At 41.1% G+C, this 13405-nt stretch overlaps 1 protein-coding gene across 2 annotated transcripts in view; it reads left to right on the plus strand.

Annotated features, from left to right (window-relative positions):
- LOC308401991 (uncharacterized protein) overlaps positions 1-13405 on the plus strand; it is a 93028-nt gene that overhangs the window by 56707 nt on the left and 22916 nt on the right. For both annotated transcript variants that reach the window (XM_080890472.1, XM_080890473.1), the window contains exons 4-10: positions 3482-3586; positions 9837-9879; positions 10086-10161; positions 10528-10746; positions 11105-11192; positions 11271-11423; positions 13046-13143. In XM_080890472.1, coding sequence (XP_080746598.1) covers positions 3482-3586; positions 9837-9879; positions 10086-10161; positions 10528-10746; positions 11105-11192; positions 11271-11423; positions 13046-13143 — 782 coding nt within the window. The remainder of the gene's footprint in view (positions 1-3481; positions 3587-9836; positions 9880-10085; positions 10162-10527; positions 10747-11104; positions 11193-11270; positions 11424-13045; positions 13144-13405) is intronic.

The following is a 13405-nucleotide window of genomic DNA, read 5'->3' on the forward strand; positions in this document are numbered from 1 at the left end:
TCTAGGGTGGAGTAAAACAGATTTTTGTAACATCTTGTAAACATGCTTTGGAAACTGACATTAGATCAGTTTTTGCCCCTTTAGCGATTCTAAATAGCATTACAGCAGATATTGCTGCAAAGACACAAGTGTTGCACCACATCGCATCACTTTTCTGCTTCCCCCGAACCCTAGCAACCACCGGCAACACAGCACATGGACACAGAAGGAATAACTGCGCTCGCGACCAAGAGTCTAATTCAGTTCAGTTCAATTCAGTTTTATCTGGATCAACTGAAGGCTTTTCGGGGAGATTTTAGACTCAGCTAGTTTTTCACCATCACTCTTAGACAGGATGTTTCGAACTAGAAATATTGTGGAAATTTAAGAAAACAGCCCCATGTATTTGTTTCATATTTAAGGACATTCCCTGCTCAGAAATAACTCCAGGATTCCTCACAGTGTTACTGTAATGTGATCCAAAGAAAGTATCTAGACACCACATTTCAAAGAAAACTGTCCTTTGTTACAATTCTGTATTCTTACGCTCCTTATTTTGCAAAGAGGACGGTGGAAAGGCGTTTCTGTGAACGTGTTCTTCGTTTACATTAGTAATTCCTCGATACAGCAGATCCTACTATTTGTTCTCTTTATGTTCACCTTATGGTTACTTGGCAGTGATGCTTACAGGCAGTGTTTTTGAACAGAAACGGAATTTTTTTATGGCTGTTTTTAGTTTACAAATCATTTTCAGGTTGCCAGTGGTTAGTATGCCCCTTTAAGCTCCAGTGACACAGTTCAGTAGTATGCTGAAGGCAAATGAAAATAGTAAACTGCAGAACAGGCAGCCGCATTTTGTTGTTTACTGAGTTTAAATAACTTTCATGTATATTAACTATTATAAAGCCTGAAACTCTCTTTATAGCCACCTGGCACTGATATATTGAACTCTCCTGTAAAAGCGTCTTTAAGTTCAAGAATCACATGGTTACATGATCATATTAAATAATTTGGTTACAATATTGACCAAAATTATAGTGTGAGGCTGCCCAGTTATACTGAGTAATTCCCAAAGGTGTCAATAAATTCTGATTTCATTGCATTTTTTAATAAAAAGCCCCCAGCACAGGCTACTAACTGGGTGTAAAGAAATCTATATACCTATTACATGATTGGAGACCCGGTGCAGTCAAGGAGAAAATAGAAGAACAATATTATTATGAAGCAACCCTCAGGACACTAACGCACAAGTGCGTGAAACCTTGTGTATGTGGTGTGATGACGGAGGAGGGGGGCTGTTCATTTACAACAGTGTGTGAAGTAAGACCATCGGCATTGGTGTTCTGGTGCCAACCTCTCCGAGCACTGTGAAAACATCTGGGTTTTATCCGCACCTCAACAGACAACAGCATTATGCTTATGAAAGCTTTGGTATTGTAAGTGCACATCTGGATATTTGTCTACCTACACACGTTTTGTAAAAGTCTAGTTTGCCGACGGTCTCGGACTACAGGCTTGTTCCTGCTAGGATAGAAGTTTTTGAACCTTCCTCATACTTCCAGGAGTAATCATGAGGAACCTGTGAGGAGGCAGGATACACCTTGGGAGCGCTCTCACTGGAGGAGGTGGTACTCACGAGTTAATTAATTCTCTGAGCCTCCCTGCGGCCCTCAAACAGGGAAGGACACACCACACCCTTACCCACTTCTCTCACCCAGCCCCTTCCTTCATGCTTGGTCATGCTGATGTGTTGAATGAGGCCATTTTGGGTGGAATGGCTGGTTAGTTGACATCCAAGATTTCCCCGTCTATTGAGGTGTTTTTTTTATTTTTTATTTTTATTTCGCTGTTTAATTGCGCCGGAGCAGAGAGCAAATAGATGGGATCACTTCAGTCACGGCTTATTAAGACTCCAAGACTCCAGTGATTTGTTTATTTCATTCTTTGTGCCGCCTCCGATGGCAGCGTGCTCTCGTTGTACATAAACAGCGCTGCTGTCGGGGACTCGCTGACTGACAAGATGAGAGCTTAGAAGCACTTCCCAAGTGTTCCTCCACCAACCTCCCTTCACTCATTGTGACGAAAAGGAAAAATACTTTTTCAAACTCTACCCTTGAGATATTAAGGAAACAGACAGCACAAGGAAAAAACTGCTTCAGTTTCCCTGGCAACTCCTCGCTCAATCTTGTCACCTCTTAAAGTAGGCCTTGTGAAAGGATAAAACTGTGTATGCATACTTATAAAGTGTTTTTCTTGTTCTATATTTACTATGGAGTATAAGCCCATGCACAAATTGTACTCCTAATATTATATTCCCTTTATAATACGTATATGCAGCCCAGCCCAGTGAAATATGCGCTGCTTGTTTAAAGATATTCGTACACAGTTATATGCTAATTAATATGGTCACATCCATCACTGTCTGCATTTTTTTGGCAGTCATTCAACATCATTCCTTTGCATCCTGCTAACTGACCTCCTGATTTTTTTTATTTATGAGGTTTTGAAGTTTTCATTTTTGGATTTGAGTCAGATGTTCCACTATTTTAGGAATGCAGTGGTATGGATTTCAAAGGAAAATGTCAAAATCGTTATGATGGACAGAATTCGGCAAGAGTATACAGCACCCTACAGTCTTTGATGTTTTGTAGTTTTGCCTCCGTGCATCACCACAGTGAGCTGTAAGTCAGACATGTGATTGAAGTCCAGACTTTCAACTATAATTCAAAGGATTTACAGAATGTTTGTGTAAAATGCAATTTTTATACATAGTGCTTCATTTTCAGAGGTTCAAATTAATGGGATAAACTAACATAAATGTAACATAAAATAAAAGATTCTTTTTAATAGTTGAATTAAAAAACAAACAAACCAAAAAACTGAACTTTGCAGCCAGTGTGTTTCCTCCTTTGAGTGCTCTTCTAGACCTTTAACCCAAATTGGTGCCTAATCAGTTTTGCAGCTTTTGATCCAGAATCTTCTACATTTCTCCTGCAGATTTATTTTTATTGAACTCCATGCTTGCAGTTTGCATACACCAGAATAAATAGATCTCTACCAAATATGGCTGACTGTGCCTTCAGTAGTGTGACAGAAAATATTTTCTTTTGTGTGTGTTTGTGGACACACACACACAGAAGCCTGTTTATTTAATGTGACAGGAAATATTACTAAAATTCACCTTGAGTTCTGTCAATAGTAAGTATCAAATCTCTGCCTGTAGTGCAAAGTCTAGTATTCTGCAGCATGTCGCAGTGACTGTATAACCGCACCAAATGAGTTATTAAATTGTGTTTAGGTCCAGAGAACCTTAAAAAGCCCTGCTGCCTAATAAAGTCTGATAGTGTATTAGTAACCCAGTTCTTTCCATATTAAAAGCTAACTATTACAGTAAAAGGCACTTAGAGTATGCACGTACGATAGTCAAAAATGTAGCAGGCACTGTTTCTCTCTCTCTTGACCTTTTTCCACACTTTTATGTCATGTATGTTTGTCTTTGCAGAAACACTCCAAAGGACAGACCCTGATGGACATGGTGTGTGAACACCTTAACTTGCTGGAGAAAGACTACTTTGGTCTGACCTTTGCCGACACAGACAGCCAGAAGGTCAGTGAGTTGTGTACCACAGTAACCTCTCAGTGCATAAACAATGCTCGCTAAACAATCTGTATTCCTCCCAGTTTTTTGCTGGCACTCTCTGGGGTGCGCTATCCATCATTCAGAGAAGAATGGAAAATGGAAATGTCCGTGCTAAAGTCTGGGCCTGGACAAAAGACATTTGAATAAGTTGTACAGTTGAAGAAGAAATGAAAGTGCCTCATCTACTCTTTGCAAGATGCATATATGAAATTTAGTGATAGAAATATTTCTCAGAGGCAGAGCTGCTCCGGAGGTAGAATAATTTCATGGGTTGAGTTAAATCTCCACGGGCCCCAGCTAAGAGCACAGTTGAGAAAAAATTGAAGAGCTAAAAAGAAAAGTTAGATCAAAATGACTTCAGTGACTTTGCTGTTTCTTTCATTTATGACTATGGCAAGGTGAAGAGTAAGCAGGATGACTTTCTGCTTTTTCTCAGGCAATAGCTAAAGGCAAGTTTTAACTTTTAGGTCGCACCGGCTAATTAGCTAATAAAATTACCTTATTGAGTATTTTTTTATTTGAAATTAGATAAAGGAGAAAGGTTCTCAGTGTTGGTCGTCTAACCATGCATGGATTTGTTTGACTAGGTTTTTTAGAAATGTATTAGGTACGCAGTAATCAGTTAAAAAGATCGATTAGCAGACTGCACTCATAAACTGCACACATATCTGCTAAATAATGCTAAGCAGCAGATTAATAAATGCTGAACTGAAGCACAACCTTCTTGACAGGCTGTACCACACGGGACCATTTTTCTGTGAGATATTTCTGTTAAAAATGCAACAAAAGACACGAACATCACAAAGAGGGTCTAGAGGTCCAGTTCAGCCAGTTTAATTAGCAGAGGTAAAGTATGGCAGACAGCTATCGGCTACAGCTGCAGGTGTCTTAACACCTGTCAATCACAGCAGCCGTTGCCTTTTATCCAGATGGATGGGTTATAAAATATAGTTAGCAATTAACATAGGAGTCTTAACAGCATTAAATCATTTCTAGATGTGCTGAATTTCAAGCCTTGATGTTGCCACTTGGTGCTGCTAAAGATACAAGTAGCTGATTGCTGCGTTTAGTGATCATGTAACATAAACGAAAATGTGAGTTAGAGCAGTAAATATGTACATTAGTTCAGTGCGAACTAAGACCATGAATATAAGGATTCATTTACACAGGCCTAGAGACTGATCAGCTACTTCATGGTAACATCAGTAACTCCAGTAAGGAAAGAAGGTATATTCCAGACCAGTTGGCTAGTTTTTGCTGGGTGTCACTGGGTGAAATAGGTGAGTGCTAAACAACAAAGCTCCTTGTGATTGCTCTGGTCGCTGCAGTGAGTGTTTGCAGACGAGACAGGCCCTTCCCTACAAACTACAGATGAACGCTGCTAGTAACAAACACAATCACATGGAGGGTATGAGATAGAGCACCACATCTTTGCAACCTATATCACCTAGCAAGCAAGTTTCACTGATGGTTAGCATAGAGTGACTCTATTGCCCAAAGGAAAGAGTAATCAGAAACCACATGCATTAATAATGTTGACTGGATGTATTGTAGTGGTGTAGCCATAACAAAGAGCACTGGCTAAATAAGGCAGTGCTTTTCTTTTAAGATAGCAAGACATGCATAGATCAGACACAAAATTAGCATTTAGTTTGATTACATGTTCACTAGATAGTTACTAACTTGTCCATCAATTGGTACCTTAGGGGACAAATTATTCATGATGAGCAGCACATCTTTGTTCTCATGTACTCATAATAAGTTAAAAGAACTCACAAGTTATTAGAAAAATATTGATAATTACAGCTGAAACAGCCTCACATAGAGTGAATCTGTGTGTTTACAGTTCTGAACAATATCTCAGTGGAAGTAATCTCTCGGGTGAACTGACCCTTAAGATTCGTGGCATTATCTTGCTTGTTTTTGTGTCACTTGACTTTCGTTTGCCTCTTTTTTCCATCATCTGAAGTTTAATTATTTCCTGATAAATGGGCTCTAACATTAATCTCCAGTCAGCACACCAACCTTTTTGACATTTTGAAACGAAGGTCTGAATATGTTAGTCACGGATTGTTGTTGCTTTGTTATAAGGTGTGCGGACCAGACTTATCATATAATCGTATAATTAATACGGACCTGATGGGTCCTGGCTGTCAACTCACATGAGAGTGCTGTGTTTGATGAGGGTCTGGGGTTTTCATTGATGTCTTCCCAGAGGGTAGGTATGGGATTGCACAACAGGCTACAGAGGAACCTCCAGTCTTTTAAAGATAGGACAAGACCAAGCCCCTTTTAACATCTGGTGCGTATCCTCTGCCCCAGTCATTGGCTTGTACACAGTTTGTCAGCTCACATGCTGTGACTCGAGGTGCACAGGATAATCTTGGACCTCACAATATGACAGTCTCATCAAAGACGGCCTTATCAGGGCACAGCGTGAGCTTAGTGTCAGGGGTCAGTGCTGATTGGTAGACCAAACAAGCTTGAGAATTTAAATGTCATTTCAGATGCCCTTTCCCTGTCTCAGTTGGGGGAACAAGAACTCAATCTCCGCTCTCCAAGAGAACATTTATTCTATGTGATTTCTTTAGAAAGTAAAGTTGAAAAACAAAGTGTAAAATAATGAATCAGTGATGAAAAGTTTTTCCTGCTTTTCAGCACCTGACTAGTTCTCTTTACCCTTAGCTGATCGAAGGTGGATTCATGGTGACAATCGAATGGCTGCGGCTCTTTAGTCTTTAGCAGTTCGATTAAACACCAGAGGAGTAACGCAGGAGGCAAACTGTGAGAGATACAGTTTGCAGTTTGTCCCCGTTGAGGCCACGGAGTTGCAGTGTAGTGTAACAACCCTTCATGGTTTCACTCTGATTCGTGTAGTACCAGCTGTCAAGACGACGGTCAGCATTAGGAAACAGCTGCTGTGTGGTTTTCAGGTTAGTGCAGATCACTGTCAGCTCTCTGCATCGTGGATTGCTCAAACACCCGTTTTTATGTCTGTAAGCATGAGGGTGGAATTTACATAACAATAGACACCCATTGCAACTCATTTTCTTTAATTAGGTTTTTGCTAGTCCACTGACCTTTCCTCTAGCTCCGCTGTCAGCATCACAGTTTTGATTTCTCCTGAAACTTCTTGGTAACTGCTGATTGGTTTAAGTTTAGATGATTCTTATGAATGACTTGAGCAGCATCTTAACTTTGCTTCCACAACATCCACTGTAGACAGACTTGTTATATGTGCTGAATATAAACTTTGGGGGCTTTGGGGGCTGCATCCTCCTGAGGCCGCATTTGTAGGCCGATTACGTCACAGCGACACGACGAAGGCTGTCCAAATTCGTAGACTCCTCCGAATGTGGCCGACAAATGCGTCCTCCTTTTCCCAAGATTTGAGGGATGGGTCGGGTATGTCCTTCGTGGCCATATCCCAGAATTCATAGCGTGGCCCAGCCAATTCCAGTTTCCAACAATAGCAGCAGCTACTTAGTTTTAATATTACTCTTACTAATCTTTCTGGGTCACAAAATTAACTTTTTAAGATATTTTCAGGTGAGAATGTAGCTGTGTAAACGTCAAACATCTGCTCAGTTTATCAAGACATCACATATTTGCAAAAGTACTCCGATGTTTTCGGAGGCACCCATCAGCTTGATAGCTAGCCGGAGGTTCAAGGCTCTCCAGAGCCGGTGAGAACAGCGAACCCCCGGCACATCGTTTTCATTATTTGAGATTACAGCTGAATAAATGTCAAACGGAAAACTGATTAAACAGAAGTGTGAGATGATCGAGAATTTACGCCACTGTCCTGTTATATTTTAGATAGAAAGGAACAGACGGCCGAGTTTATTAAACGCCACTGAGACAGCGGTGACGCAAAACTGAAGGCTAGACCGTCCAATTTCACAGCCGTTTACTTCCAGTCTACCCGGCCTTCGGAGGACCTCAGGAGGATGCAGCCTATGAATTTGGACGCGGCATTTATGAGCACTGACAGTGGGAGTGTGCTAGCATGCTGTGACGAAGTTACCGACCAGCAAACATGCCTATAGACTCAGTGTGGTTCACTTTTGCATGTTTGGCAGAAATAGCCGTTTCAGATTATTTTGCATTCCATTAACTGTTTGTGCTGTTAAATAATCTGCTGTTGATATGAAATTCAGTATGTTATGGCATAAAAACCTTAAATTAGCCTAAGAACAATGCAGTTGTTCTTTATAATAAAAGTGTTGCTGCAATTTTGATCTGTTGACATCGTAGTATATAAACCAGGAACCAATAAATTCATGTTTACAAAGGATATACTATGTGTTAGCTTATTTTACGTCATTTATACAACAGTGGGTGCACATAGACAGGGTTCCAATTAAGGAGGTCAGTGTATGTTTAAGTGGGACTGTCTTGGAGACTAAACTCAGGCTTCATACTGCTCTAAGCCAGGATTTACTCATACACATCACTTCACTGATTAATGGTGGGCGTGCCAAACATTTGGGGACAAGACTGGTACAAACAAGTAATGTACCCAAATAAGGCAAGTCAGGGGAGCTTAGTTTAGAAGTTGAGCCAAGCCGGGCACCTTTTACAAACTTTATTTATAAATGACGAAGTGGTTTCTCACCGCAGGGATAAACTTCTTCATGTCAAGGCCAAACAAACTGCACAAGCAATTTTACTGGCTAGCAGCAATACTACTATTACTCTAAAGTCAAATTTTCGCTTGACTCCGAGGCCTGTGCACCACAAGGTGACAAATGGTTTGTGCCTCTGTGATCCTCCGCACAGAAGCACAAATCCTGCTGAAGTCAGGGGCAGCCAGTCAGAAGATAAGCTGGTTTAAAGAGAGAAGCTGCTTATTTTAAATGTAAAAAATATACATTTTTCAGACTTTTCTGATTAGAGTATGTATCATGTATTAAAATTACAACTATGAGGTTGTTTTGGTTGAATTAAATAATGGAAACAATGCATAAATAACAGTAGTAACTGGATATAAGGTCAGAAAAAGACGTCATCAGAAGCCTTGAGAAAGGTAAAAAAAATAAGAAAACATGACATTGAACACAGAAAACATTGCAAACCCCCAAATGGAACCAAAATCTTCATCACGCAAATGCAACCAAGTGTTTGGAATAACTGATAGTGAGTCTTTCACACCACTTTTGAAGACTTTATGCCCACACTTTTGAAATCTTATCAAAGCATCACAATCAGATTGAAGAATTTTGGCTTTTTTACTCATTCAGAGGTGGTCTTGCGAGTCTGTTTTGGATCATTGTCCTGCTCTTGAGCTTCAGGGCATGAACCGATGGCCAGATAATCGTCTCCCTGATTGTCTAGTAGAGACAACGAGGTCCTGAAGCAAATCAGCCCCAGATCATGACCATCACCATGCTTGCCTGCTGGCATGGTGTTCTTGGTGTTATGCCAGATGTAATGGGACTCAAACCTTCCAAAAGTTTACCTTTTTACTCGGCAGTTCACAGAACACTTTCCCAACAGTCTCTGGGATCAGTGAGATGTTGTCCAGTTGTGTTCTGTTTACTCAGCAGTCCCATTTTTGCACAGTGTTGAATCATGAACTCTGACCTCAAGGCGAGTGTGACCTGCATTTGTTTAGATGTTGTTTTTTGTTCATTTATGACCTCCAAGATGAGTCGCCAATGAACTCTTGGAGCAATTTTGGTATTATTATTGTCTAATGTTCAAATTTGTTTCATGTTCTGAAATATTTCGTTGTGACAAATATGCCAAAAAAAGAACTAAGGAGCAAATACTTTTTCACAGCAGTATACATCGTTTTTTCCCTAAGAGTTCTTGTGGGAGATATTGTTACTGTCTTCCCGCTGACATCTGTCTAAACAGCATGATTTACAGCTGCTGTAACAAGTGAATTCACACAAACTCTTCGGCTAATGAAATGCTCCAGCAACCAAATCTGAAATGGTGCCCCTGTTGGTGAACTGGTTCACTGAACAATCCGATGTTATGAGATCACATAGGTAACTGGCTGACAGTGAGTTTGTGGCGCAGTGATAAAACACGACTGCTCTGTGCGGGTTTGAATGCCTCAGCAGGGGAGGGCTCAGTCTCTTTGTTTACCATATGGAGAGGCTTTCATAAGGAACACATGCGGCAATTAGAGTAAAATGTGACACCGGGGTGTGCATTAGCCATGTTTCCAGTCTACTCTGTGTGATTTCTGCCTTCTGTCTTTCAGAATTGGTTGGACCCCTCCAAGGAGATCAAGAAGCAGATGCGCAGTGAGTGTCTTTTCCAAGTAGCTGTAGTGGATTAATATTTTAAAATTCAATTAGCAGAGACATAAAACTAGCTTTGTTGCTCATTGTACTTGGAGTTGTCAGCTAAATTGCTAAGAAGAGCTCCAAAACTGCCTTCTAATGAACACTTTTTTTCCGTTATACTGGATGTGTTTAAGCTTCCTGCTCTCAATACAATCTCTCACCAGACTCTCCGTGGCACTTTGCCTTCGCTGTCAAGTTCTACCCTCCTGACCCCTCCCAGCTCATGGAAGATATTACCAGGTAGAGTGCTGACACACACTTCTACTACATCTCCAGTCATAATTCCTCTGGCTGTGCTGTCAGGTGCTCCTCAGAATTATTCAAAGGATAAATCGCTAACACGTGTCAGCAGTACAGATAATTTCCTTTTTTATATATTCCCACTGATGGATGTTTACATAAACACATTGTAACAATTCTCATGGCATATTTGCCCCAGTGTCAGAGCAGCCCAAATCCCTCTCTTCTTTTGAAGGATTAGCCCTGGAATGCTACTAACTGCCATGGATTAACTAGGCTGAATACTTGTTGGAGCTTGCATTGGCTCGGGCTTGTTTGACTGCCAACACTCCTTCCTCTCCTCCCCTTTTTCGTCTCATCTGACAGATACTACCTGTGTCTGCAGCTGAGGGATGACATGCTGTCAGGTCGCCTGCCGTGCTCGTTCGTCACTCACGCCCTCCTGGGCTCCTACACCGTTCAGGCCGAGCTGGGAGACTTCGACCAGGATGACCACGGCACCGACTACGTCAGCGATTTCCGCTTTGCTCCCAATCAGACGCGCGAGCTGGAGGAGAGGGTGATGGAGCTCCATCGAAACTACAAGTACATGACACGCTGTTGTTTAAATCAGACCTTTGTGTATCCACAAGTGTCTTAGGGTGATCATCTGATGAGTTTTCAGTTGCATCAAAAACACTTCATCATGCACATTGCTGATAGATGCCGTCTGTCACTGAAATGTACACAGTGTGAATCTTGCCAGTGTGACAATACTTCTCAATTCACATGGTGATGCTGTGGCACTGCTTTTTGGCATTCTCCCAAATGAAGTACTTGATGGGAGGAACTTAGAAGAGAATATATCAAGCATGTTCGAATACTGCTCCCGCTGTTCACCATTCTGGATCTTTTATTTAAGAAAGTCTGCTACAGTATTGTTATTATTCTGCTCTTATTCTAGGGGGATGACTCCAGCAGAGGCTGAAATGAACTTCTTGGAGAACGCAAAGAAATTGTCCATGTACGGAGTCGACCTCCATCATGCTAAGGTTGGCTATTCTGGCGTTTTTTGATTTTCAGGTGTCATGAATGCACTCCTGAATAATTTCTGTCTGTGTTTGCTGCAGGATTCTGAGGGGATTGAAATAATGCTTGGTGTCTGTGCCAATGGCCTGCTGATTTACCGTGACAGGCTGAGGATCAACCGCTTTGCCTGGCCAAAGATCCTTAAGATTTCATACAAGAGGAGCAACTTCTACATCAAGATAAGACCTGGAGAAGTACGCATTATGGTTAAGGACCAGGAGGGTCAAACATAAAGCCCAGGGGCCAGAATTGGCCCGGCGAAAGACTCCAATCCGGCCCTTTCCAGGGCTTTTGGAAAAACTTTTTCCAAAGTTTTGCAGCTTTTTCAAATGAAAAATGTCTTTAAACTAACAGAAAGAGAAATTTCACTCCTTTGGCCCACTTAAGATCAAAGTAGGCTGTATCTGGCCCACAATCTAAAATGAGTATGAGTATGACATGCCTGAACTAGTCTGTTTATACAACAATCAAAGGAAATGGGGCTCTTGGTTTTTAGGATCTTGGTGCACTCTTAGAACAATAAATCTTCATACAAATGTGTGCATAACCAAAGGGAGATGTGAGCCTCAATTTTAAGAATTTCCTTGCTACAGCCACCATTGTGCTAGCTTTAAGTAACACAAGGACTGGAAGTATAGTTTTGTACATTTCCATAGTCTCTACCGGTTGCCTGACCTGCCCCATAAGGCCACTATAGGGCGTTTGTGCACCTGTAGCTTATGAAATAAAGAACTTAAATTCGAGAGCTTTTGAGGTGTTAGTAGATGGACGTGCCTGGCCACAATGGCAGCACCCATTTGTCAGTAAAATCCCATTGGGTGTCACTATCTTGGTGTTTTAATGAGCGAGGAGGTGATCTGGCTGACACGGCATGCTCAGAGGGTAGCAGCTGCTACCCTAGTACTACCATACAGCTTTAATGATGACCAGAATTATTCAAATCTACATGCTGACAACTACAGATCAAGCCCATAAACTTAGTTATGACCAAGTTTATGGACTATGACCTTGTATGAGCTGAGTTATGCCCATATTTTATATACAGCATGTAAGATATTTGAAATCAGGCTGGTTATTGTTTCCTTTATGTATGTATATATATATATATATATATATATATATATATATATATATATATATATATATATATATATATATATATATATATATATATATAAAGGAGTCATAAAGGAAACAATAACCAGCCTGAACACACACACACTAAACACAGCCTTATACCTCTATTATAAGGGTCTCTATTTTGGCCCTCGTCATTGTGCTGCAGCTTATCCTCCATGCTGAGCCTCAAAGTGTCAGGCTGTCTGGGCGAGACCCAGTCAAGTGACAGAGCTGCACAGTGAGCCTGTGATAGAGCCAAAGAAAGAAGTCTTTTAACAGAGCTGCTGCAGCTGCAGCCACAGTCAGAACAGAGGGATAAAGAGTGTAAATATAGAGCCATGAAGTTGTTTTCCACTCATTTGCTCCCAGCCTCTGAACACTGCATGTTATCCTTCCTGCCTCTGACCTGCTGCCTTCTGTCCAGTCTGCAGAATATATGTAAATAATAAGGTAGCTTATATATTGACATAAGTTTGGTGCCAGCAGTTTTTTGCAAGCACAAAACAAGGACTGTTTTTATTGATTGGCTCCAGTGATCATTCAGATATGAGATGCTGTATATTTATAGATTTTTAGGACTCTCTCTAAATGTTCGTCCAACAAATTGATGCGCCCTTCAGCAAAACAGAGTAAACATACCTGGTGGTGTTTTCAGCTCTCACCTTCCCTGTCTCTCCATATTTTCTCTCCCCTCTAGTATGAACAGTTTGAAAGTACAATTGGTTTTAAGCTCCCCAACCACAGAGCTGCCAAGAGGCTGTGGAAGGTCTGCATCGAGCATCACACCTTCTTCCGGTAAGAATCGATCCGCTCTCATGGTTGGAGGGTTTTTCGTTCGATGGCCATCAAAGCAAACCGAACACTTCCCTGTGTACAGCTTCATTAGGCACAGTCGCTCGGGCTACTGCCATGGTCACCGTGGCTTTGCTAGTAAACTTAACTTATATACTGATTTAGCATTACAGAGGTCACACATGTATGAACTGCATGATACAGCTCTCTATGTGATAGCACGCAGTTACAATTGCATGTACGTATTATAGAGTGATAAAGGAGA

Source organism: Rhamphochromis sp. 'chilingali', assembly GCF_963969265.1.
Source record: "Rhamphochromis sp. 'chilingali' genome assembly, chromosome: 9".
Taxonomy (NCBI): Eukaryota; Metazoa; Chordata; class Actinopteri; order Cichliformes; family Cichlidae; genus Rhamphochromis; species Rhamphochromis sp. 'chilingali'.